The 27,654-nt window shown below is 40.6% G+C and overlaps 1 protein-coding gene across 6 annotated transcripts in view; it reads left to right on the top strand.

Moving 5' to 3' along the window:
- Nucleotides 1-27,654, top strand: part of LOC147056571 (uncharacterized) — a 96,384-nt gene that overhangs the window by 35,209 nt on the left and 33,521 nt on the right. For 4 of the 6 annotated variants that reach the window (XM_085912931.1, XM_085912933.1, XM_085912930.1 and 1 more), the window contains exon 2: nt 24,806-25,029. In XM_085912931.1, coding sequence (XP_085769057.1) covers nt 24,806-25,029 — 224 coding nt within the window. Of the gene's footprint in view, nt 1-10,449; nt 10,664-24,805; nt 25,030-27,654 lie in introns of all 6 variants that reach the window. The other 2 variants (XM_085912935.1, XM_085912936.1) reach the window with 1 other exon arrangement.

The raw sequence follows: 27,654 nt of genomic DNA, 5'->3' as shown, positions 1-27,654 counted from the left end.
AATAGGGCTTCACATTACACCTTTAAATGTTGCATCTGTCAGGGTTTTCAAGTATCCTGGAAAACCTGGAAAAAGATTACTAATTACTACCAATACTACACAAATGTGAACACCTCTATTAGCAAGTCAGGAAAGCCTATATTTAATGGCAGAGGAAAATCAGCTTTTGAAGGGTGATTTTTTGGGGGGGGGGCATTTAATATATATAATTGTTTGTTATTGTTGAGAAACTACAATGTATGGTGTGCTCTGCAATTGGTTGGCAACCAGTTCAGGGTGTCCCCTCCCTACTGCCTGAAGTCAGCATAAGAAAAAGCAGTGCAGAAAATGGATGGTTGTATATAGTATGACGTACAGCATATATTTTATGAATGCATTATTCAGGTGCCAATTTGCAAGTTCAATGCAGTTTGTGGTATTTCAATATATTAATACTGTATACTGACCTTGTTTTTCCCTCCCATTCAGTTTATCCTATTTTCCTATTCTTTATTTGCCAATATAAATAAAAACACTCAAGTCAAAGTCAAAAGAGGTCATGAGCATGACAGCTAAAAATGAAATTATGGCGGTCTTGGTGTGATGGCACCCTCTGTCTCAGGCTGACATGCGGTAGAAGGAATTCTTTTTTTCTAGGTTTTCTAGGCGTACTGTTGAGCAGTGTGTTTGTTTGTATGTGTGTATGTGTGCGTGTGTGTGCACGCGTGCGTGTGTATGCGTACGTCCATGTAACATTACTGGAATTTTTTTTGAAGTTTTCTAATCTCATTTTAATGTCAAACAACAGACGATGTGTAATAGTTGAGTAAGTAATGTCAAAGCAAACTTCACATAAGAATATAATGAATAAAATAATGAAATACATCCCCCTAAACTGCTTCAGAACGTCACACTAAGTACCACTGACTGGCTTCCAGGAATCACTGTCCACTTCCACAGTGAAATTCCCTGTTTCCCAGCAATGGCTGACCAAGACATTCCTCACAGTGGGGAAGATGACGCCATGAAAATGCAGAGATTTACATGAGGCTTGTGATGTTTCTGGGTATAAAGTCTTGATGCTTTGACCTTGTCTCCATTTCAAGTGTGTGGGAGCAAAACAAGCGCAGGGAAAAAAATCCTCTGAAACAAACAACAGGGATGCAGCTGTATTCAATTTCCTGCTGCATGCTGTTTCTATCACAAGGTTTGTCGAGGTACGTCAAACGAGCCAAGCTTGGGAATGTCCATGAATTTAAACCAGTTCTCCCTCAGCACTTGGCTTAATTAGGGAGATACTTTATATAGAAATACCAGTTCTCACCCTACATCTTTCTCTCATGGGGTTTTCTTTTTAATGTTCTTTTTAATTTTATGATAACAAAAGAAATCTAATAATTAAGATCGTACAGCATGCAATGTAGCAAGTGTTGATCTGTAACACATTGTTTCATGGCATATTAATATCTTGACAACAGTATCTAGATATGATAAATCTAAAAATGATAAATGGTTCAGCGCTTACAGCAAATCTAAACAGCATTAGAGGGGTCAACAGGACATGAGCGTTGCCAACGCACAATACACACTTCAAACCTACTTTGCAGCATGATAGGTTGTTACAGATTATGTTCCCTTCAATCTGACAAAATCATGCAATTTTCCTTTATCAATAAAAACGGCAAATAATTAGCAAGTCGGCCCCATGGATAAATGTAATCAGCAACTCATTTGTACCACTTGAGACGTTGCCAAGATATAGCGTTAGGGTGCAGTTGAAACATTCAGATTTGAAATATAACTGTGGATTTGGGAATTGATTTTTTTCAATAGGCACTATTGAAATGCTTGGTCACTATTCTGGTGATTAATATCAAAATCAACGATATAGGCTTTCCCTGCTTGATACTGCATGTACAACTAATTTTTAATGAGTTGAATTCTAAAACCAGCTGATCACAAAGCTCACTTCATGATGTTTCGAGGTACAGTAACTGATACACAATTTGGCAGATTCATTGGCTAAAGAATAACGAATCTTGTGCCATTATTTTTAGGTATTTTAGATTGGAAAAAACTGACTCTGAAACCAGAGAGTGAATAGTTAAGCTTGTCGTGCTCACAAAAAATATGAGCGGTCCTATCTGAAGACAGTCATGATTAATATGATAGTGTTTCCCCTCAAAGAATTTGTAGAAGTTACACTGCCGCAGTCAGGCCACGCACGCATACACGTACGCACACAGTTGTTTGTAGGGTCATAATTATAATGGATTTCATGTGCCCCCCTAAAGACTGATGTCTGGGGACGCGTCAAAGTAGATGGCAGCACCTCCTCACATGGGGTTGCATTTCTTATGCCGATTATCACAAGAAAGTACTTCATTTATCACCTTGACTTTGGTGGTGAGGTCAGAATAAAATTATGCAATTAAAGTATATAGTGTCTACGGAATGTCGCTGGTCCTCATTAGCTTGTATCATGATTAAGAGTCTTTGCTATTCCCTGGAGCTGCCTGCTACCAGTCATCCCACCTCCCTCAGAACCTTGGCTCTCGCTTCCTGTTGCACTTTGAACTTTCTGCATTTCTGTCTCCATTCTTACATGTTGACATCAAAGCTGTGGAGGAGTCATTCTCTCCCCATTCAGTACAGAATTAGGATTGTATGGAAAAGACAAACAAAAACAAGTTAACTTATTGATTATATGTATGTATCAATTGGTTTGTATATGTATCTATTTACTATTTGATTGTTATTTTTATTGTTGTGGGGTTGGTCGTTTTCAGCAAGATTAACATAAACTCTATGATGTACTAAACAGTCATGACCATTGAACCTCCTACTGTACTTCATGATTCTGCATCATGATTCGCAACCCCACTACCCCGCCCCTTCCCAAAAATCAATCAACCAATCAATCAATCAATCAATCAATCAATATCTATATCTACCGACCGACCGACCGACCGACCGACCTACCTACCTACCTACCTACCTACCTACCTACCTACCTACCTACCTACCTACCTACCTACCTACCTACCTACCTACCTACCTACCTACCTACCTACCTACCTACCTACCTACCTATCTATCTATCTAATCTGGTGAATTTGTGTGTATACGTATGGTTGATTGTACGCAACAAGAAGATATTAGAACTAGCTAATAGCCAAAGATTGGTTTGCCAAAAAAACAGCTTAAAGTTTTGGCATGGATGACCAACTTGTCTGACCTCAATGTCATTGAATACCTTTGGGCCATCGTCAAGTAGAAAATTAGTCACGGTAAGCCGACTCAAGCAGGACATTGCCACTGCCTGGGAAGCTGTGAGCACAGAAACTTGCGACCTGCTGGTCATATCAATGTTGCGAAAACTTCAGGCATTCATACAAGCAAAGAAGGCAGCCTCAAAATACTGAGAAAAAGTTTATTGTAGTTATAATGCATTTAATTGAAATTCATTTAAACAGTTTCTTCATTATTATGATTCAATGAAACAACAGTGTGACAGTTAAATTGCTGAAATGGGCTTTTTTTTTTTTTTTAAAGGTAATGACCTCTCACAAGTAGGACAAGGGCAGTGAACACTACCTGACTTGCTTTTTGTACAATGAAAATGCGTTGAAAAATGTAACAACTGCTATTTTGCAAATGTTTCTAATTCAGTGACCAGCACTAAACAAATACCTAAAAAACAAGACATGATTCACCTGCGTACAATAGAGAATATCATTAAAAATCAATACTTCTGCGTTGAGTGATACATAAAGCATCATCAGCTATTATTGTTTTATTTATGATAGAGATTCAGCAACTTTTGATGTACCTTTGATTCATAAAAATAAACTTACCCAAAGACGCAAGTGACAGTGTTTTAAAAAATGTCTGCCGACCCTATTTGAGAGACCCATACATTTTGCTTCGCTCTAGCTTTATTCTGAGTCCCTCCCAGATGACCAAGATTCTCACCATCAAACAGTGTGACGGATGGTTGTGTGTATAATCCCAGCTGGTCTATCAGCGACTACTCTTGTTTTTTTCTCGTTTTAACATCACATTTTTATTTTATTTTTTTAGGTAGGGATTCATCTAGACGACACATCCATTCAAACTTATTCCATGCTTTATTATCATATATTACAAAGGCACACTATAAGAAAAAAAAAATAAAGAGATGTGCTGTTACTACCTGTATCTTCGCACTGGTACAGCACAATATTTCTAGCCTGGAATATTTGTGTGGGGAACATTCAGGCATATTACGGTTTATATGATGGAATGCTGAATTATTTTCATACTGCATTGTGTGTGTAAAGAACAATCAGAAAGAAAAAAAATCATTGTACTGCATCCTCAAGCAATGAAAAAGTCAATAGCTTTCTTCAAATCTATCTATAGTAGCACAAAAAACACAATTGTCTCAATTATTATCTCAGCAATATCTTCGAGTTCATTATTTGTTGAACTGATGTTTATAAATACACCGGATTGTATATGTATTTTTCCTTTTCACAGGCTTGTATGTGGAGCGACACATGCGTCTATATTCAGAGGTGGGGTTGGGCAGTGGTGTTAATGTGAAGGTATTTTCTAGGTAGATTGAGCGCTTGTATCAATTACAATCTTATGAATGTCATCTAGCTGATCCCCATTTTCATTATACAAGACATTACATCCTGGATTTACCCAATATGAATATCACCTAATCTTGATTATAAATCTCTCTCAATTTCCCTGTGTGAATGAAATAGATTATGCAGATGACAATCTAAATGTAAAATATATATAATCATATGTAGGTTTATATTGGTGGTAAATGTTTTTAAAGGAAAGTGCTCCTCATTAGATTTCTGTAAGAAGCACAACCCCAGTGACGTAGTGGGTGAACATGTATGCTATGCAGAACCCCCACCCTGACCGAATAACCAGCATGAACCAATCACTGTCCTTTTGCTGTTGCTGCACAGCGACCCCATAGCAACAACTAGAAAACTGTTGGCTAAATAGTGCATTTATCCATGTTTGACACGCTACCCCAACAGACCTGTGTTAAATGTCCAAAACATTGCTGATGATAAAATGTTTACGTCTTAGGTGGGAAGGAGTTTAGAGACTGTTGATTGCATCAAAATAAAACCTCTGATCTGTGGCCAGCTCATAAAATTCCCAATGAGAATTGAGTCAAGTTAAATGTTTGGACTTCATTCAATTCCAGTAATTCAGTGCAGGTTTTGGCCCACATGTTCGGCGGGACACATCCTAAATTATGGTTTTTATGCCGTATATTAGTTCTGAACATTACAAATTATTTTAGATATATACGATAAGCACAAGCCTGAAATGAACCAACTGTATGAAATGCCTTTGCAATAAAGTGAACTAAGCTACGTTTTAATATTATTCCATGGTCGTTTGAAACTGGCATCCGCTTTCAAATAAATACACATGAGCTTCAAAGTTTGAAAAGGTAATAGAATCTAGAACCTGATGAAATATATGAGAATAATATTCATTTATCAATCATATTTTCACATCAATAATTCTATAACGTATACCAGGCAGAGATTGCACTACTCCGGAGTTAGAGGATACCTTAGCCTCATCAGAAATCTGTGGAGCCATGGTTAAGGCCCTCCAAAATAACATTTGATATTCTAAACTATACTTGTAAATTATTTTCTTAGCCCCTTTCTTAATCGATCAAGCCTGCTTTTAGCCCAAAAGCAAAAAATCCTGGTACTGTGCTTTCTACCAGGACAGCAAGTACCGTAAATTTCGGACTATAAGCCGCTACTTTTCTCTCAAGTTTTGAACCCTGCGGCTTATATAGGTTTTTTCCCGTGATTTTTCCCATGACTAATACACTTATACACTCAAAAACGCTGTGGACCGCTGTTGTGCTGTTATGTTAATGCAAGTTATGCATCCCTAAATAATCTTCTCTTTCTTGACAATCATCTTTGTGTATATTCTCTTACAAATGGGAATTAAACATTAAAAACCTTACGCGATCATGCGGCGACTTCACATGCATATTCCAATCGGACACTGCGGAGGAAAATTTTGCTGGTTTCAGTGGACAGGAGGAAGACAAAGACAAATCTCAGTGACTTTGTTGACTCGTATGTATTTTTTTTCCCGCCAAGTTAGTGCTGTTACCTCCATGTATAACAAAATGTTAATGTTATTAAAACTTTAGCCCAGCTAGTGCTGTTACATCCGTGTTAACAACGAATGTTAATGCTATTAAAACTTTAGCCCAGCTAGTGTTGTTACTTCCGTGTTTACAACAAAATGTTAATGTGATTAAAACCCTAAAAAGGCTTTCTGTGTATAGTGAAGCCTCGGTTTTCGAACACAATCCGTTCCAGAAGGCTGTTCGAGATGTGAGTCATTCGAATTTCGAATCATGTTTTCCCATTACAAATAATGAAGAATAAAAATCCGTTCCAAGCAAAAACAAAAACGTAATTTTTTCATTTGCGCAGTTTTGTCCGATCGCGCAACTGCAGCGCACCACCGAACGCGCAACCGTAGCACATCGCCGACCACGCAACTGCACCGCGCTGGTCGCATTATTGTGACAGAGCGGCCGCTGAGATTTAGAAAATACTTTTAACGTCCAGGATGTACTTTCCAAAATTTAAGTGGACCTCAGTGCCCAGGAAGTTTAATTTTGTCCGATCGCGCAACTGCAGCGCACTGCCGAACGCGCAACCGTAGCGCGTCATCGACCGCGCAACTGCACCGCGCAGGTCGCATTATTGTGACAGAGCCGTCGCTGAAATTTAGAAAATATTTTTGAAAATATTTTTAAAGTCCTGATGTACTTTCCAAAATTTAAGTGGACCTCAGTGCGCAGGGAGCTTAATTTTGTCCAATCCCGGAACTGCAGCGCACCGCCGAACGCGCAACCGTAGCGTGCCGCCGACCGCGCAACTGCAGCGCGCCGGCCAGGCGCTCACTGTCGCATTGCTTTAGGAGCGTCTTTGTGTTTTAGGATGGCTTTACTGCTCCCACTTGCTTCCTTTGGAGGCATGATTAGAGTCGATGCAATCCTCAGAGTAGCGAGAATGTAATAACGAACGGAGTCAGTTGGCATGCGCGTCCTCTTGGCTCATCTCGCGAGGTTCGACAACCGAATTTCGTCCAACATCCGAGGCAAAAAAATCTCGAATTTTTTGATCGAATACCGAATTGTTCGAGAACCGGGACGTTCGAAGACCGAGGCTCCACTGTACTGTCTTTCTCTGTAAATAACTCGTGCGCACGTGCATCTTATAGTCCGGTGCGGTTTATATAAGTATAAAATTTAAAAAAATCACGAATTTTAGCTGGTGCGGTTTATAGTCCGGCGCGGTTTATAGCCCGAAATTTACGGTACTTCAGCGCCATGTCTGTTCTCCCATAACTGAATTATAAACCAAAGCAGGGAATAAAAACAATGCTAAATGAAGGTATTATCATGGCAACAGTTTGGGCTCATTGTTGGATGTTTTTACTTTTTAATTTTGGCTCGACTTTCGAATGGAGTTCTAGGTCAAATAGTTCTAGGTAACCCAGTACAATAAGCAATGCACAAATAAAATACGAGCTAAAACAAACTTTGCTGATTTTTGTTGTAATTTGTATAAATAATTTGTCTGAATGCCATCACATCCCCATATGAATCATCATAATGCATAGAGGTATTACTATAAACAAAAAACAAAACTCATGAGAAATAAAATAAATCCCATCATTGGAATAAAACGTCGCTTCAAGAGAGGGTAAAGCCAGGGTGGCTCTTTTTCACTAATTAGCCCAATTTATTTATTTATTTTTTTATTAGGTAAATGAAAAAAAGTTAGCATTTTCTATTCCCTCAATTAATTTGGGAGAAATAATGAAATAACAAATGCCTTTAGAAACGCCCACATTTAATGAGGAACAGGGCAACACACCCCTCCCCCTCCATGTTTTGGTTGATGTCACATAAGGAAGCAATCACAATTACCCCATTTGAAATCATTGTACAAACTAGCTTTTAAAATGTGCAAAAACAGCTATCAATTGGCACCAAAATTTACATGGACATCTCTACTTATTTTGACTGCAACATCTAACAAGCCTTTCTGTGGCTGATATCAGAAAAATGAGCAACCTCTCTGCACCACAAGTGCCCTGTGACGTCTATTTCCTTTCACCAGTCACCAACATACGCAAACACGACACGTTCTGAGAAGCTGGATTGTTCATACGTCATTATATATTCAATACTGAATTGAAATTGGTAAGGGTTCATTTGACTTACATTTCCCAAGAAGTCCACGTACGCCTTTAAATGGCCACTCTCAGATGAAGAGTTGGCCTCCTCACTGGAAGTTCGGTGCTGCCAATCTTTCCAACAAGCCGACCGTTGTGACGCGTCCCGTGTCAGGACTCCTGACTGAGCCACGAGCCTGCTGACACTTTTGTGTTAGTAAAGTTCCATCTTTAGATTTCTTTTCTTCTATTTCTATTGTATTCTATTCTATTCTTCTTTTCTTTTCTTTTTGCTTGCGTTCTGCAATAGACTCGGGGTGCTTTCAATGTCCACTCACAGTCGGAAAACGTAATCGCACCAAAAAGCAATGATGAGTATATTGCAGTGAATACGGGGAAGCAATAAAAGACAATGCAAATTATAAAATGCAGAAATTAAGGCAATGTAAAAAGTGTGTATTTAAAAAAAGTCACAAACTTTGACATTCTTTACATCAGCAAGGTTTTGTGATGAAATCATTATTAATAAAGGAACACTTGAGTCCTATCACATAAGTGCCAATGTTGGCTCGCTTTTCCAGACCCTGTTTTGTGCACACAAAATATATTAATGACAGCCTGTTTTGTTTTTCAAATGAAGCTGTAAAAACATCCTAATCTATTTTACTGTTAGACTTTGACCTTTTGTGCTGTTTAGAGCAAAGACACAATCTCTTACAATGAATTCTTGCAAAAAGCCTGGCTGTGGACAGATGAAGTGAAACCAGCTTCCAAAGCACAAATAAAAAAGAAATCCAGCTGGCATTTTGTTGGGAAATATCAAACATTGCCAAATACTGTAAAAGAAACTAAACCTTCTTGTACATTTGCACGTTGAAGAGGGGAAGCATTTGGTTTCGGTTTATATTTTATTTATCAGGCCTCGTAATCAATGTTATGCTGAGGCAAACAACTCTTTTCAGTCTCCATTTTCATCAACATACCAAAGCAACACTCTTATTCATTGAATGAACGGACTAACCAAGTCTCTGCCTCATCTCCATGCTACAGTTTGTGGTCCTTGATGGTTCCATGCTCCTAATTGCACCCACTTAAATCAGATCTCTTTTCCTAATCTCATTTAAGCACAGTATGTCCCACACAAGTCCGCGTAAATACTCTCCCCTTCTGTTTTTTTTTTTTTTGGTTTTACATCTTTGTCAGAATATAAATTAAGCGCTCTCTCAAGAGGGCATCACTTCGCCACCCTATGCAGCAAGGTAGCACAGAGAAACAGATTGAAACTGGTCGCGTTTAGAGCAGTCTGCCAAGCTTGCCAGACTGCTACATGTAACATGAGGAAATGAGTTTGTGTCAGGACTATTTTGGAGATGCTTTGAAGTCTTATTTTACCCAGTTTGCCTTCTGGGGAATCGCGCCCAAAGTAGGGAGTAGGGGTCGTTTGAGCGGTTGTGTGGTAAGATTTGGGGAAATCTGCCCTCATATCCCAAAAGGCACTGCTCTCTGCTCTCCTGATCTTGTTCCTGGGTGGTCAAAGTAGAAATGTAGTTGCAATCAGATTTGATATGTATTTGATTTTGTAGCACATTCTATTGGACCACTGGTGTTGAACAATTTTCCATGGATGAAATAATTGCATTCTCCATGCATAAATATCCATTCAAATGTAACTCTTTTAAGACTTTCCTTATGTGTCTTTTGTTTTGTCATTGTAAAATTGTTCACTTAAGAAGGTAAGTATAAGATAAGCCTAAAGAAAAAAGACGAATCGAAACATCGCAATCCAAATAAAAAAGGCATTGTTATTCTCATATTGTACAATCAATAGTAAGCAGCCAGTCTGTCAATATGAGCCTTGAGCAAAGGACTCCTCACTGGAGGAATGGGGGAAGGGGAAATTTCTTAAGCAGATGAAACGATGTTTTCTACTCACTTACAGGCAAAGACAAACATTTGCACACGTGGGACTACTGCTCCTTAAAACTGCCTCTTTTGCTGTGATATACAGTTAAGCAATGGAGGAAAAAAAGAATAGGCCTGGTCATCAACAAAATTTTAGGGCAGTGAGGTTGGCTCAGCTACATTTTGTCCTGGCAACGCCCTTTCCATTTCTTTCTGTAGCATCAGCAGAATGGACGCTGAGGGACTACAAAACTGACACAAGTGCATTTGTACACATACAAACTTCCTCGGTAAATTCCCACCCCCTGTTGTTTCCAGAGGGATGTTCCTCGAGTTGGGACAGTGAAAGGGGCATCCCGCAGTGCTGTTGGAGCGTCCTTGGCAGCGCCAGACAACTTCACTAGCCCTGCTCTAGTAGGGGGCAATAATCACATCAAGCTCCCCTGACAAGAGGCATTGAATTCAGCTGCGGTCTCCTTAAGAGCTTGGCATCCAGCTGCCTCTTCTAAGCATGCTGCTGACGTTACCAAAGGTTTGTGTTCCTTTATTTTCGTTGGGATTGTATGACATCTTTCATCCTGTTTTTTTTCAACACATTTTTGTACTACAACCATCCCATAAATACATATGGAAATGTTTCATAATTCTGTCACAGAGGCAAAGATCTACATGGACAGAATAGCTTCTCATTCCCATTGTTGTACTGCGCCATCTGTTTCCCATGATCGCATTTATACACAGCATATTGTGCCTTGTCATTGTCTAAGGACATATATTTTTAAGATATATTTTTAATTTACATGTTCTTATAGACTTTGCTGACATTGTATGATACGTTTTATTGTATTATGGCACTCCCGTACATTTTTTGCCAATTACGCTTGCAAATTACCTGACTTGGCATGACATACTTCTAAAATCCACCAAAACTGATGATAACCACACTGGACTGTTGTAAACAGCTTTGAGGCCCCACAGAGCTCATCTGCTACCCAGGGAGCCTGGCTTCCAACAGCTACACTCCATTCATCACCTGCTTTCAATGGCCACCACCAAGCCGCCTCCCGGCTTGAAGGCCAGGTAGGGAGCCGAGTGGTGCACAATGTTTAAGGGATTAGTAATCAAAGGAGTGCGGAGGCTAGGGCCTTATGTCTCAGCCGGCCATTCTCTTCGAGCCTGTGAGAAGAGCTCCAGCAGCGGCCAAGGTCACCGTCTACTGCTCGGTAGGAGGTAATTGGGAAAGAGTCTGGGAACTGGCTGAATGCGCTTCGCTACTCGTGCGCAAGAAGGCTAGCAGCACAGCAGGTGTCTCAGGCAACAGACATTAATTTGTTTGTACCACAGTTAGCATGGCTGACAACATGACAATAATGCCTTTTGCCAACCTTCCAATTTTTTCTTCTGTTCCAGTTTGTCAAATTAATTTTTCAATGTTGGAAACTGTATGTCTACTTAGACAATAGAAAAACAGACTGGTTTTATTGTTGCTCTACTTCCATTGTATCTATAAAAATATTTTTCTAGATCAACCTGTGCAGGATACGGTTGTGAGATTATGGGGGAATCATGGAAAAGGCCTTTTGGGGAAAGGAAGTGAAAAATCTTCTATGGTCAAAACGTCCTAAATGTTTTTGTGTATCGGACAAAGCATTTTTTTTAACCATTCCTGTTGGGGCTTCTGTCACCATCCTGAATAGTTTTAAGATGATCTGGCATCCTGCGGTGCGAGACACTGAGCTATTAAACTGTGATGGGACAGCTGGTCGTACACTTGGATCGTAGTACATATATTCCTTGCAAAAGCGTACTGAAAAGATTAGCGTACCCTGCTACGACCAAGAAGGGGGAAGCAAACTTTGAGGTAACAGTGATACAATACGATTCGTAATCAAGTCGGAGGCGCGTAAGCAACCGTGGCTCCCCCATCCAGCCTCCCACAAACACACCCCTGTTGGGATATTGGCAAGTTGTCATGACGACACGGATGTTCTGCTGATGAAGTCTCGCTTCACGTTGTCCAATCAGATCACGAAACTACCACCGCAGCATGAACAGCCTAGGACGCACCTATTCCGGTTGCACAATTCCAAGAAAGGACAGGCGAAATCCGAGACCACCAACGGAAAACTAGCAATCTATGGGATGTTGTCAATGGAATGTCATGCTTCGACAAAACGGAATCAGCAGGGGTTGCGGATCCAGGGGCTGCCAGGTAGGGGGTCTCCATTATTATACCGATAAAGCCGTATTTGCCGAGTTATTTATTAGTACAAAATTTTAATTCAATATTTAACATGATTATTGTGGTAAAGTAATGAAAATACTTGCGTTAATATGACTTCCATGTGGTTTGCATATTTAGTTAAAGCTAGCCACCGTCTTAGCAGCACTTCGCTAAAATGGTAAAACACTCCTGCAGGTGGTTTTTGTAAATCTGCACTGGCAATAATAAGCCTGATAAAAAGTGAAATGCAATCTTATTAATGAGGTAGAAGTGTCACAAATATTATGTCAAATCCAAGTCTAACATGACATTTGGTATTCATTCCATTGCGGGATGTGGACCAGAAGTATGAAAGGCGACTATTCCAAAAGTGCAAAGTGAGCTAAAAACTCTCCTGGTGTTATTTTGAGTCAGGCCTTTTATCACAAACTGCGGGGAGGATTTTCTATTCATTTTCCCCAAGCTGACCAAAGGAGAAGCCTTAGCTATGTGAAAGATGGAGGGCTTGGTGGGGGTGCATTCCTTTTTTTCCCAGTGCACTGCAGGTAGCCGTTACGGTCATCGTCCTCTTAAGCCTGTTATTGCGTTCTATCAAACTGAACATATTTACGAATAACACGGCGTTAAAATGTTTTACATTTTATAACAAAACCTACATTTATTATTTTCAAGAAGTTCTTAGCTGGTTCTGGGTCTCTGTGGGATACCATTTGACAGACTTAGACACAGCAGAGATTGCGCTACAAACTTACTAAATCAATTGATGAAACAATCAAAATCAAATGACTTTAATTGGGAAAATGATCCTACATGACAGTTTAATTGGTTTTGTCATTTCTGTTTCACAAAATACTGAGATTCAGTGCTTATTTTGCTTTGGTTTCTTACAAAATGTGTCCTTGTCAATTTCCTAACTTCACTGAGATGCAATCCTTCACAGGATGCAAAGATAAACGCAGCAGATGGGATTTGAAACAATACACGTTCAATCTATTTTTTGGAATAACAAGAAAGATTTGTCATTTTAAATCCCATATTATTGAAACGTAATAGAAACTGCAGTAAACAGCTGACTGTGTACAGATGGCAGCTACCTGCGATTTCTTTCTTTGACTTGGCAATCTTGGACCAGATCGGCATCTTATACACAACCAAGCATGCAATATTAGTCCTGCTTTGCGCCGTAAGATCCTATTTCATTGCTTTGTACTGGTGAGATGGATTTAAGAACGGTTCCCTAAAAAGTACCCATCCTTCTATGTTGACTGTTGTTTTATTACGCTATATACGAGAATCATTTGCCTGTTACAAAGAAGTTAGAATTTTAGTCTAAACTGATTCATTTGTTAAAACCTAAGTCGTAACAGCATTAAGAGCAAATCAATGTAATTATTACAACATGGTCAAGTGTCACGGTGACCACTCTTGGTTGACAACTTTCAAAAAAAAAATAAAAATTAGAACATGCATGGGGCACATCCTGGAGCTAAAGTATAATCATTTCACAACTCCAGTTATTATAATAACATAACCTTGCACAAGAAACAGTAGATAACCAGGTCAACTCAAAAACATCGCCCAAGTCAGAGAAAAGTTGCATTGATGTATTTTGAAGTAACAAATATCTCAAATGATGAGGTCATCCTGTATCGTACGAAGCAACAAAGGTTAGCAAGGGTTTGTACATTGTTGATTTTATTAGTCGTCACATTTTTCTTGCGCGGCAAAAAACAGTTTGCAACTGTTTGCAAAACTTGAGGAGCCCCGATCAAATAGTAACATTCGCTACATGCGCAAATACTCACGGCTCATTGAGATACGAGCTGATGTGTCAGGTAGATGGAACACAGAATTGGCCCAGTATAAGTGCACTCTTATTCATTGACAATTGTAAATTTGTGGTCAGAAGTGATAATTCCATTTGGATTTGAAAGTGTTCGAAACGACGAACTTCAAGCAGGCTATCGGTATAATGACCACTCACCATGATTCTCATTAGAGTAAGCACAATTGCATGTGTGATTAGCATATCTGCATGGATTTGCATGTTCGCCATTCAGGAAAATAAACTCATTTTCTTAAACTCTCGAAATCTCCAGAGATAGTAATGTATATCTAAATGAGTCGAAGAGATCCCAAACATGGACAATGACAAACAAGGCTCTAAGAGTCTCTCCAGAGGATATGCAATTTTCAAAGTCATTCCTCTCAGAAGAAAGAACCACTGAGAAGAAACCATCTTAATAACTGTCATCAGAACCACCAACTTGAGTATCCATTCAAACCCTGGCAGGAAAAGTATAATGTGATGATAGGGGTTGAGGTTGGCACAATTAATTACCTGTCACTTGTCAGAGAAGTGGAAAGAACTAGCACTGTTGTTTGAGAGACTGTCAGCCAAGGACAATGAATGCATTCTATTTCATCCCCAACTTGCGTCTGATTTAATAAAGAAAGACACAGAGCCCAGACAGAGCTGTGAGAAAATACACAGCAGCAGTGTGGTCAGGTTGTAAACACAGACATGAAATAAAAGAGCTGGATTACAAACAGGTTTAATCTCCTCAGGGCTGTCCAGACTGACTCACGGGGGGAGGGGGGAAGCAATGATTTGGGCGGCTTTTATTCACATTTCTCACATCAACTACCTCCCTATTGCCAGCGGCATTGTCATTTGAGCTGCGCGGATACAAGTGAAGGTCCTGCATTGACAGAAGCAACATGATAAAAAGAGAGACAAACTGGCAGACAAATGCAGCCAGAGGCTGAAGACTTGAGAAACAGCTGAGACCCGCCGATTTGTTAACGGCACAATTTTCAATAGAGTCATAACATTTCCCCTCCATCCCAGCCTTGTCTTTCTTTCTTTATGTCTTTGTTCATAACTTAAAGGCACAAAAAGATAAGCAACACCCCTTTTCTTCCTTTTAGATGTTTGATGCAAGCGTTAGACTCTCATTCTTATGCCAAACTAATCAAATTAAATTCCTTGATATAATTTAGTTTTGAAATTATTCAAAAGCTGTTGTCATGCCAGTATGATTGAGTTCTTTCTGAAATTGTAATTATTCTCCTCTGTGTTCTTATCCTGCTGGTCTTGAAACAACTATGGGCAGATCATGCGATAATGAGTCTAGGTCTTTCTTCCCATGATGAGGCCTAGAGTGAGAATGACACGGTCCAAAGATGAAGAGGCATCCTCCCCAGCTCATTTAGACAGGAGAATTAAAGGTCTAACATAGCTCCAAAGTGAATTGTGTCCTTGAAGTTAATGTGAGACATCAAATATCATTTGTGGCTGAAAGGCAGCTTCCTCAATGAAAGGTAATTATACATCTGCAGTAGAGGAAATTTCTTGCGTTGTAAAAAATTTAAATATGTTAGAAAGTGATGGAGGAACACTTTAACAGCACCATTTTTCTTTCCGTCTAAAATTGATATTTTGTTTACCTCTGTGGCGGCACAATGGGGCCTTGGTTAGTAGGGCCACCTCATTTCAGAGGTGCAGGGAGCAATTCCGGCTCCCGATTTTATGTGTGGTTTGCATGTTCTCCCTGTGCCTGCATGGGTTTCCTCCAGGTGCGCTGGTTTCCAGCCACATTCCAGAAACATACATGGTAGGCTGATTCACCACTCCAAATTATCTGTAGGTATGAGTGGGAGTGGAAATGCTTGATTGTGTGCCCTGCATTTGGCTGGCAACCTGTTCAGGGTGTACCTACCTACCTCTCTAAGGTATCAGACCAGAAAAGTCCTTTAGTCCGCTTGTATGGTCCGGACCAAAAGCGGACTTGAGTTTTTTCGTTTAGTGTGGCTCCTATTCAGACCGTACATTTTGCAAGTGAAGTATACACATCCACATTTGTGACGATCTGTGCTACCCTTGGACAGCAATGACCAGGGCGCCACACAGACCACAGACCCGAAAATGGAGGAAAACATGCGATTCCTTCGCGTTGCGTTCCTGCTCTACATATTTGTGCTGTTGGTTCGGATCTACGCTGTTTGTATTCACAGCTAAAGCGAACTGCACCAATGTTTGTTTGGAAGTGAACCGAGACCACTTGAAAAAGTGACTCTCGGTCCATTTCTTTCATCCGCACCAGGATGCGTTAGCGCGTATTCACACCTGCACAAAAGGTCCGGACCAGCGTTACAATCAAACCCTGGTCCGTTTAATGCAGACCAAACAGTCGGGTCTGAATACACCCTAAGACCTGACATAGGCCCCAGCACCGACCCTTGTGAGGATAAGCGGTTTGGATAATGGATGGATGGATGGATGGATGGATGGATGGATGGATGGATGGATGGATGGATGGATGGATGGATGGATGGATGGATGGATGGATGGATGGATGGATGGATGGATGGATGGATGGAATTGGGGTTTTGGGTTGGTGGGTGGGCTGGGATGGATGGATGGATGGATGGATGGATGGATGGATGGATGGATGGATGGATGGATGGATGGATGGATGGATGGATGGATGGATGGTTTACTTCTAATGCACTCAGTTATTCCTGTAAGAGACATCTACCACCTGGGAAAGTTAGTGGTACATGTACCGTCTGAGTTTTGACGAAATGTGTAATAATACTAGTGTAAATCTGCATGGGGCTCTGTATTCACAGACAGCGTAAAAGCTGCCATATTTAATTTGTTGTACTGGTACAAGCCTCGTTCTGTGTGTTTGGGAATTGGGAAAGCCAGCGGCTCTGTGCCATGGTGGGCATTTTGACACATGGAGTGTCTTTTCTTTGACACGCCCACAGTGCACCTGACAATTTGGTAGCTGAAAGTAGACTAAAGCCACACAGTAGTTGCAATACTGTTGCGAAATTTGGTAGAACTCATCACATTAACCATCATGTCATTTTGTGGTCCATGTGCAGTCCCTGTAAAGATCAGTTGTACTTTATGTTCAACATTGACTGAAAAGAACCCACAAGCTCTCTCTCTCTTTCTCTCTCACTCTCTCACTCACACTCACAGGCACAGGCACACTCACTAATTGGTAAAGTTGAACATCTGTCAGACCAGTGATTTAGTTAAAAGATTAGGACGACTGCTATTCATTTATCTCACATGACTGCCCATTGGTTTTAATTATGGGTAACTCTTTCATCTTGCAATCAAATATACTTCAAAACGCTTTGCGATTGACCATTGTTTCTGTGAGTCTTTGCGCAAGGGGGGTTGGGCCACATATGTGTGTCGGGTCTATGTAAAACTATTCTACTATAGCTCACCCTTTTTCTCTATCTATTTGCATGCACAAAAACACAGACTTTTGTAATTAATGGGTATCAGTCTGTATATTTGTGTGCACACGCCAGAGCACGCTTATCCATGCAATTGCAAGATTGGTGTGCTTTATTTTCTCGACACAGCTGCACAGGGATTGGATTGATGTGTAACCCAATCCGGCACTTTAAAGGGCGAGAGGCCTGGACAGACGTGGTCTTGCAAGTATACCAGATGGGGCTTTATGATGAAAAGAGCATAATCCCCATCCAGGCATCACTTCCATCACTTGCGCCATTCACCGTTTTATTTATTGCAATAAATAATCCCTTTTTGCATGCTCCCAAGCAGAGCCCAATTTTAATGTTCTTCTCTTCATCCGTTTACTTTCTGTTGCTATCTTTATCTACCCCCTTCTGACATTCTTCTGTTTCTTCATGCCTTTCTATCGCCTTCATCTCTTTGCCCCTCACCCCCTTCACCAAAACCCCCTTTGCACTTGAAGACTTGCAAATGTGGTATTAGCTAAAATTCAGAGAGCTAGGCAAGTGATCTCTTTTTATCCGCTAGGGCCTTTCTGATTGAGCTACAGCATGTGCATTGGAAATGAGTGCTGCAATGGGGCTGGCAAACCCCATACCTCTGCTTTGTATGCAATATACATGTCAGTGCAAGACATGCTTGTTTGGAGCTATGAGTATACTATGTCTCTATTTCTTGCCCTCTTGTGTGCTATCCCCAAATTCCAGCCTTAGAAAATGTCTTCCTTTGTAAGTATCACACACAGAGAAAATACATAGTCATTTGGACTCTCTGGAAATTTGTATGTTTGGCAAGAGCTGTATTAAAGTGTGTCAACATTATTCTGGGGGTGTAGTTGAAAATACTCTCTCTGTGATGACGATTGATGTGGTGGAGCGTGACAGTATTACAAAAAAGACAGAATTTTGTGCACCTCCCTGATTTCCTTGACATTGTCCCTTTGAATCCAGTAAAAAATCAATCCATTATCTGTAAGGCTTGTGCCTACGGGGGTCGCGGGCATGCTGGCGCCTATCCCAGCCATCATTGGGCAGTAGGCGGGGGACATCCTGAACTAGTTGCCAGCTGATCACAGGGCACACAGAGACAACCAACCATCCGCACTCCCATCTATGGGTAATTTGGAGTGCCCAATCAGCCTACCAAGCATGTTTTGGGGAAGTTGGAGGAAACTGGAGGACCCGGAGAAACCCCACGCAGGCACAGGGAGAACATGCAAACTCCACACAGGCAGGGCGGAATCGAGCCCGCTCCCTCTGAACTGAGGCGGACTTGCTAACCAGTGCCTCACCGTGCTGCCTCCCAGTAGAACTCTATTACATAAAATAATATTCACAGAAAACATTACTTATTATGTAAATATTTGCTCATTATCTTTTCATCGTGTTCTGTGCATGTGTGGCCCACTCTCTACAATCCCTCTAGTTGCTGTTTAAAATTTTCCCTACATATAGAAACGCAAGTGTGTTCTACCTCAACCTATCAGTTGCCTGTTCTCTTCATTCTCTGAGTTTCACTGGGATCCCAAGGGAAGCTCATGATTTCACACTGTCTAACTAGTGTCACACTTGCAGAATATTTCACAGATTGAAGTTGAGTTACCATAAGGCAGGTGCAGCATGCATTACAAAAATGAGATTGCATTCGTATTCTGTGATGCTCTCTGTTAGACTCAGGCACTCGTATGAATGAGCATGTGTAGTTTCACTGTTAAGTTTGTTAAGAAGAGGAATACTATCCCAAAAGAGGTATGTATGGTGGTGGTAGTGGGGATATTATGTACATCTTCAAATTAGCTTCTAATTGATAACTATTGCAGAATGAATCATTTGACAAGCAATCTTGCATTTGTTTTTGAGAATAATTCATATTAAGGATGCATGATTTCAATGATAAAGTGGTTACTACAGCCATCTTACAATTTTGAGGTTGGAGTTTATGTGTTTAGTTTGCATGTTCTCACTGTCTTTGTGTGGGTTCACTAAGAGGACTCCCACTTTTTCCTACATCCAAAAACATGCATGTTAGGTTCATTGAAGACTCCAAATTGGCCTTAAATGTTAATATGATTATGACTAGTAGTTTGTCTCAAGGAGCCTCACCTGAAGTCAGCTGCAATGCTATGACAAAAAAAATATATTTGTTTTTATGGTCCAGACAAATTGTCTGAAAATAGGGGATTGGTCTAAATCATCCATCCTTCCATTTTCTGAACCGCTTTGTTCCCACGTGGGTCACGGGCGTGCTGGAGCCTATCCCAGCCGTCATCGGGCAGCAGGCGGGGGACACCCTGAACTGGTTGCCAGCCAATCGCAGGGCACACAGAGACGAACAACCATCCGCACTCACACCTAGGGGCAATTTGGAGTGCTCAATCAACCTACCAAGCATGTTTTTGGGATGTGGGAGGAAACCGGAGTGCCCGGAGAAAACCCACATGGGCTTGGGGAGAACATGCAAACTCCACACAGGGAGGGCCGGAGGTGGAATCGAACCCGCACCCTCCCAACTGTGAGGGGGACTTGCCACCCAGTGCGCCACCGAGCCGCCTGGTTTAAATCAAAGCTCTTTTAATATAATAGAATTAGTCGACTATTTGAGCAGTGGTCCTGATGATAAAATATTCCATATAAAGACATGAAAACTAGTTGGTTATATCTGTAGGTTTCTTTTTCAAGGTTTATCTCAGCACAATTCCAATTTAATGTGAACAGTAAAGTGTCAACCCAAACCCCAAACTTTGGGACACGTGATACAAACTAACTCAACAGCAGAAAATACTAAGTGCAGTTTTAGTAAGTTCAGTCTCAGTACAAGAAATTTTGAACAGTAAACAGTCACTTGAACATACTGATCGGTTTAACAAAGTATTGATGTATGGATGCGTGCTGTCTGCCTTGCAAGACTTTTAAATGATGATGAGCCAGATTTGATCATATACAAATACAGTTGTCCATCCTACCTTCCGATATCAAATGCAATGGTGGGTGGAGTGGCTGTTGCACAAAATTAAGTGAAGTTTAGAGTGAAGAACAGTCTTGTGGTCTTAATTTAGAGATGCAGGTTTATAGATATAGTCACTTTTGTCCAAAGCTTATGAAAAGACGGCTTTGACCAGCTGTTCCCTGTATGGCAGAGGGAATTTGGGTTTATTTATTCTGGTATAAATATCAATTTTCTTCCCTTGAGTTTACTTGTGACTATATTTACAATGAGGTTTGACTATAGATCAATATAGCATCACACTGCACGCTAGAGCAATTTCCTACAATGACTGACTCAGTCCTATTTTGTAGTAAAACATTGACCACCACAAAAAAGCGAGTATAACCAAGTACAATCATAGCAAGCCGGTAGTTGCAGTGCTGTGAAAACTGGCTTTTCAATGATCATATCACCTGTTTACATGAGCTGATTGTTTGTGGACACACACGTAAGCGCACATTATTTTGAATGCTGCTGATGCGGTAACAGTAAACGGGAAAAACAGCAAACGAGGTGGAGGAAACAAAGAGCTTTGAGAAAGTAGACACGTATCTCCAAGGACACATACCACCCAGCAGATCAAAGGACCCAGAGGACGTTTTTGATGGGGAAACCACAGCGGTTTTCAAAGCATTGTTGTGCTGCATCTCACTATGCCACCAAGGCTCGTGATAGAAATTCTAATACATCCACCTGTCATTTAATTGACGCCTGATTCTGTCCCTAAGGGGACACTGAGCTAGTCTTTCGAGAGCCACTTTGCTCTGCTTCACACTCATCATTATTTTTGATTGCCCAATCAGCCTCTCACTATTGAAATTTATAGTGTATCTTGTCACTAATATTTAATCTTCGTTTTTCACATATTCATTTAAATCTCATCAATCTAACAGTATGGAGGAAGTGACTGGGGAGATGGTTGTTTGTATTTACAAGGTTTAATTTGATCATGGGGGAACATGTGGAGAGTATGGGGCCAAAGTGACTGACATTTGTTTTATATTTTGCTGCGGCAACAAAGAAAACACTCACTTTCATGTGGTCCTGTTATTCCAAAGAAAGGCCCACTCTACACAAAATGCTAAGCAGGAAGCTGATTTAAACTTGACTCTTTGTTTGCATTCAGTGCTGATATGGAATTATAAAACGTAAGATGTGGCTACAAACAATATCAAACTCTTCATAACTGTTTACTCACTACTACACTTGGATTATTTCGGGAAATTCTGTACCATTTTGTGCATAGATCGACAGATTTTTATTGTATTTATCTACTGCAGTTTAATGCAACTGCAAATTACAGTACATCCACTACAGATAATTTATTGCGAGGTTGACAACCATTCTGGAATTTTTGAATAATTATGTTTCTGAACCAAATAGGTAATATACTCACCTCATGTCATTGTCTCCTTGCTTTAATGTTCCACTGTTCCATCGCATCATTTGAAGGATTAAACGCAAATGTTAATGCACAATCGCCTCTTGAATGTGACTTTCAATGGATGTCTGTCTATTTGTAGCCTGCTATTGACTAGCAAACAATCCAGTGTATCAACCCCAAATCATCTTGGATGGGCTTCAGCTCACCCATGACCCGGAACAGACTAGACAATCGAGACAATTTATGCATATTACCACATATGTTGTATTTTCGGGTGCTATGCAAGTACCTCAAAATAAAGTAATAGTGTACCATTTTCCTGTTTGCAATACATACGTAAATACTTCTGGTGTTTTTGGAAGGTTCTGAAGAAAAACTGCTTTCATATGATAACTGTTAGCCTCTGTCTATGTTGCAAGACACTCTGGCAGACACCAAAGCAGCAGTGTTTGGTTGTAACCATAATAGATCTGATATATATGATGAAATAGAGAGTTGGTTCACAACTTTTGACTCGATGTGCTCATACCTGTGTACCGTTTGTCTGAAAGCAATATGGCCGCCGTACATGCGCAGTTTGTATTTCTAAAAATAGAAACTTTGGGATAAGTGTGACAAACCGTATTCTACTCACGCTAAGCCTAGCAAAATATTAAAAGAAAGAGAACTCCATCCACAGGCCTTGGCTTTGTGCTTGACTTGCAACGGAAACAAAAATAAGGCCTACAGTCTTTTTACAAGGTAGCCTTTTTGATACCCTTTTTGTTTTAGATCACATTAAATCGTGCAGGTGTACCTATTGGTCTTTCAGTGTACAATCTTGATCTTGCTTCCTAGCTTTGATCATGACATAGACCTGATGCAACCTCATTTAGGGTCCGCACAATGATCCAGTGATAAGCACACTTGCCTCACAGCAAAAAATGTGTCAGAGACTCCAGAACCTTTCTGTGTTGAGTCAGCATGCTGTAACTCTGTTGTGTCAGAGGTTAATTAGAAACTAAATTGTATTCACACATTTCACATCACCAACTCAGTTAACTCTACTGTACAGTATGTCAGCCATCTGAGTGACTGGGATAGGCTCCAATTCCGTGCACTACACAAAGTGCGGGACAGAAAGTGTTTTTTAGTCATGCCACGTGCTTTTAAATTTATTCTCAAGAGTCGCTTTGCCCAATGTCAGCTGGGCTAGGATGCAGCACACCGCAACCTAAGTAAAAATTATTGGTACAGAGAATGGATGGATGGGTTATTGTAATTTTTACGAGGTATTTGATGAGCTCTCGTATAGTTGACTGTTTCTATAAACTGCTCAATAGTTGTTTATTGACTGTTGTTATTGTTAAGCGACCTTGTAACAATGTTTTGAAAGGCGCTGTGAAATGTATTCTTATTATCTATCTATCCATCCATCCATCCATGCATCCATTCATTCATCCATCCATCCATTTTCTGTACCGCTTGTCCCGCTTGCTGGAGCCTATCCCAGCCATCGTCAGGCAGCAGGCAGCAGACACCCTGAACTGGTTGCTAGCCAATCGCAGGGTACACAGGGACAAATGACCATCCATACTTGCACTCACACCTATGGGCAATTTGGTCTTTGGGATGTGAGAGGAAACCGGAGGACCCAGAGAAAACTCCCACAGTACGTGGAGAACATACACTCTCCACACAGGGAGGGCCAGAGGTGGAATCAAACCCTCACCCTCCGAACTGTGAGGCGGAAGGCTCTAACGAGTGCTTCACCATGCCGTCTGTTATTATTATTGTTATTATTATCATCATCATTACTATTATTATTCAAGTATGAAAAATGCTCTGAGGGCATTGGAACTCTTGAACAAGTCTTCATCATCCTACCACATTCTGCTCTTTTTCCTTGATTGCCTATTTCCAGACCAATGCCAGTCATTGGTGAGAACAGTAAAAATGGTATTGTATACACTCTTCAATAATCTTAAGAGGTATTTACATACAATATGTTCACTATAAACAGTTGTGTGGCACTGTCAGATAGAATTGTATGATGTTTTTACAAAAGGGCTTTTTGCTATGTCCATTCCTAAAATGTAATCTGGTTTACTTATGCAGCTGCATGGCACAAATCAAAGCATTTATTCCCAGGGATCAAGTGCAAGCGGAAAAAGAGAGCGAGAAAGAGGGATTCAAGGGTGGGGGGCGGAATGTTCAAAGCATTCAAGGTCACTCTTGAGGGTCAATTCCTGTGCCTACTCACTGCCTGCATTAATTCGTAACTGTCAATTGACTTTCCAATGGCTTTCATAGGGAGGTCATTAAATATGCAGTTTAATAATAACGGTCATTATGCTACTTTTTTTGTTCCCACCAGGCTTTTAGCATAGAAGCTGTGGTGTATAATAATTGGGCTGGTACTTGCTTCCCTTTAGGTTTGTATTTTCTCTGAAATACAAAATGACAGCCAACCATTTCCTGCAACCACTCACATAAAAGAAATCCCACCACTGGATTTTCCTCTGATTGGATCAAAGCTTTGACCTGTGTTGCCAGGTGACCTTTACTGATCCCATTGGAGGGTGCAGAGGGGTGGGGCATTGTCTGCACACCTGGGAATTGCTTCAATGGAGGCATATTCTTTGGCTCAAACCTTGGCTTTTTGATGCTGCCACATCGGATATATGACACTTTTCTGGTCCTGTAAACTAAAGAATACATTGGCTTGTTTCTACTCATCACTATTGCCACTTGCATTAATTATTATCCATTCTTGTCTTAAGGAGTTATGGGGTCTTGTTCACTGTTTCAGAGTACACAACAAGGTGGTGGCAGCCGACCATGGGAGCCAGCTGGCGACAAGGTGGCTCAGCTGGCAGTGCTCAAAGATCCCAAGAGGAAAAGAAATGTTTGAAGAGGACACTCCAGGATGCTGCAGGATGACAAAGACCAGCTGGACAAGAGACGGCCTGACCGAAGACTATGGCCTACAGTCAAAACAAACATCAACTGATTTTGACCGTTCCGATTTGTTCAGTAAGTTAATGAGAGACACATTACTGCAATGCTCATTGCATTAAGCACAAGGCAGAAGAGATGTCAGTTAGACCGATACGTAATCTTTTAGGTCATTTTTTAGTCACCTCTGTAGATAGGTAGGTTTCTTAGTAAGTTAGTAGATACAGGTATAAAAAAAAAAACAGTCTGTGGAGAGGGATAACGCAAAAGCAAACTCTAATGTTGATGAACATTAGTGGAATGTGGGCCAGGGGTTTGCAACTATTAACTTTTGTCTGGTTTTCTCACTGTAGCAAGCAGTATCTGTTCATTCATAATACTCTATTGTATTTCATCCTCTATGAATTGAAATCAGGACAAGATTGGCAGATGGCTAAACTTGCTTAAAATTTCAGATTCATTCTCCATATGTTTGTATTATTAACATTATCATTTGGTGTGACAAAAAAAAAAATACAACGAATGTGTTTTCTCACATTTAATGTTTGACATTTAATGCTTCACAATCCAGAGGTTGTGGGTTTGATTCCAACTCCAGCCTTCCTGTGTCTCATTTGCATGAAAAAAGTTTGGATGGATGTGAACGCATCTGCCCAGTAAATGGGCTGTACTTTTCGACAGATGTGGGCACATCATTCGACAGCAACCAACATTTTCAATTGCCCCCAAAACAGTGGCAGAGATTTGCCTCTGCAAATGTGAATAATACAACGCAAGCTTGCACAGCAGAGTTAATCTGCCCCCATCCTGCCATGCTCATGTTGTAATGGAAAAGCAGCAGAGGCCATGTGCTGTGGTGCTGGGCATAGTGGAGTGGTGTGGCGTGGGGCTGATTGTTGCTAATGGAAAAGCGGCATAAGAGTTTCCATCATCATTATTGTACTCATGGACAAGAACATCTGCGTCTTTGGACTATTATGGTTCGGAAGTGTCTGTGGGCAAATTTTCCATCTGTTGTTTTGAAGGCCTATGTCACCGACATCAGCCTATTTTACTGTGAAATAATCTGCGTCAGTTTTTTTTTTTTTTGCATGATCCATAAATGAGAGTGGGTTCACAGAATTCTAAATTTGTGGAGTGGGGATACCATCTTCATTTTGGTTAATGACGATGGAGAAGATGCAGTGCACAAAGTAACTTTGAATCGTTAGTTTCTCTCAGCATGCTTGACTTATTTTCTATCCCTCTATCATCACCTAGCTTCTACGCCAAATCCAGATGACTTTCTTCTTATAGCTCATTTCTAACTCTTTCGAACTGTCACTAAGCTGTTTGGCGATACCGTGAAAACCTCATTCCTAGAATGCACACAGAAATACTCTGTGCTCCAACGTCAGCATTTCTTTATATGGGCTACTACAAGGTCTACACACACACACAGAGCCACAGCAGACACCCATGCTCACATTAATACAAACACACACACACACACACACACAAACGCTGAGTGCAAAGGAGAAATGAGAATGTGAGGTGAAATCTGCTAAATCGGCCAAACTCAGGAATGTATTTTCATTAGACAAGTTTGTTTGAGGGGATTGGTTGCTGAAGGAGAAAGAGAGGTTACTCTAAGGTATCAGAAACTGTGACTGCAGTTCTGTGTGGGAATTTGATTTGGGGGCAGAAGACAAGTTTATCAGCTAGCTGAGGATGGATGCAGCTTTATTTTAAAACTCCTGATAAGAGTTTTAACTCGTGTGTCGCGTGTGTATCTGTGCGCATGCTAATGTGTATGTGTGGCTCACCTCCGCCTAAACCATCATACGTCTTGATGTCACCCAATCCAACCCACACATCTCTTTGTTTCTTGTCAGTCTCCAGAAGAGGTAATTACAAAACAAACAAACAAAGGACTCTTACGGAAGAATCTAATAAGAAAACACATCTCACCCACTGTTTCTCTGTCAAGTTGCAGAAGCAATCCTTTTTCTCTCAAGCACAATGTTTTTCTCCTTGATTTGACGCAGCTTGTTTTTACATGTCAACATACCACATGCAATATTTTAAACATATAAAAAGCCTTACTATAAAAGTAGTCAAAGTACAAACCACTCATTACAACTAAACCATATTAGTAAATTGAAGAGTCAATTGCCTAAGGTTTCACAGTTCAGAATCCAAACAAGATTTTAGACAAAAAAAAGCACATCATCAGATTCCTGCAGACCAGAGCTCCAAAGGCATAAGTAGTCATTTGGCATTAAATCTTGAAGGAGGTTCGACAGTAACAAGGCGGTGTGGGATCATGCGCTGGATGTGATAGCAACCCCGCGCAGATGACCAGTAGGAGCCCCACGTGATGCAGATGCATCAGACAGCAACAGATTGTTTGGCATCTGGGTAAATAACCCCCCCCCAAAAAAAACTGAGCGAATAGCCAACTATCTCAGAAAAAAAGAAAACAGGATCATGACCAAGGGTTGCCCAAACGTTTTGCCAAGAGAACCAGATTTGGTGAAAATGCGTGGGGGCTGACCACCTAGCGTCCAGCATCTTTAATTTTTCACGGCGTTTGTCACTTTGTCGTAGTTTAAACATTTACACTTTCCGCTTGTCTTGAAAACGGTGGTCTTCGGTGTCAACTTTCCTTTTCTTCGCTACAGTCTCCATTTTAGAAACAGGCTGGAAAGGGCCACTCATGGG

The sequence above is a fragment of the Syngnathus leptorhynchus genome, chromosome 5, assembly GCF_054491065.1.
Source record: "Syngnathus leptorhynchus isolate UIUO chromosome 5, UIUO_Slep, whole genome shotgun sequence".
NCBI lineage: Eukaryota > Metazoa > Chordata > Actinopteri > Syngnathiformes > Syngnathidae > Syngnathus > Syngnathus leptorhynchus.
This window is presented reverse-complemented; position numbering and strand designations above follow the sequence as displayed.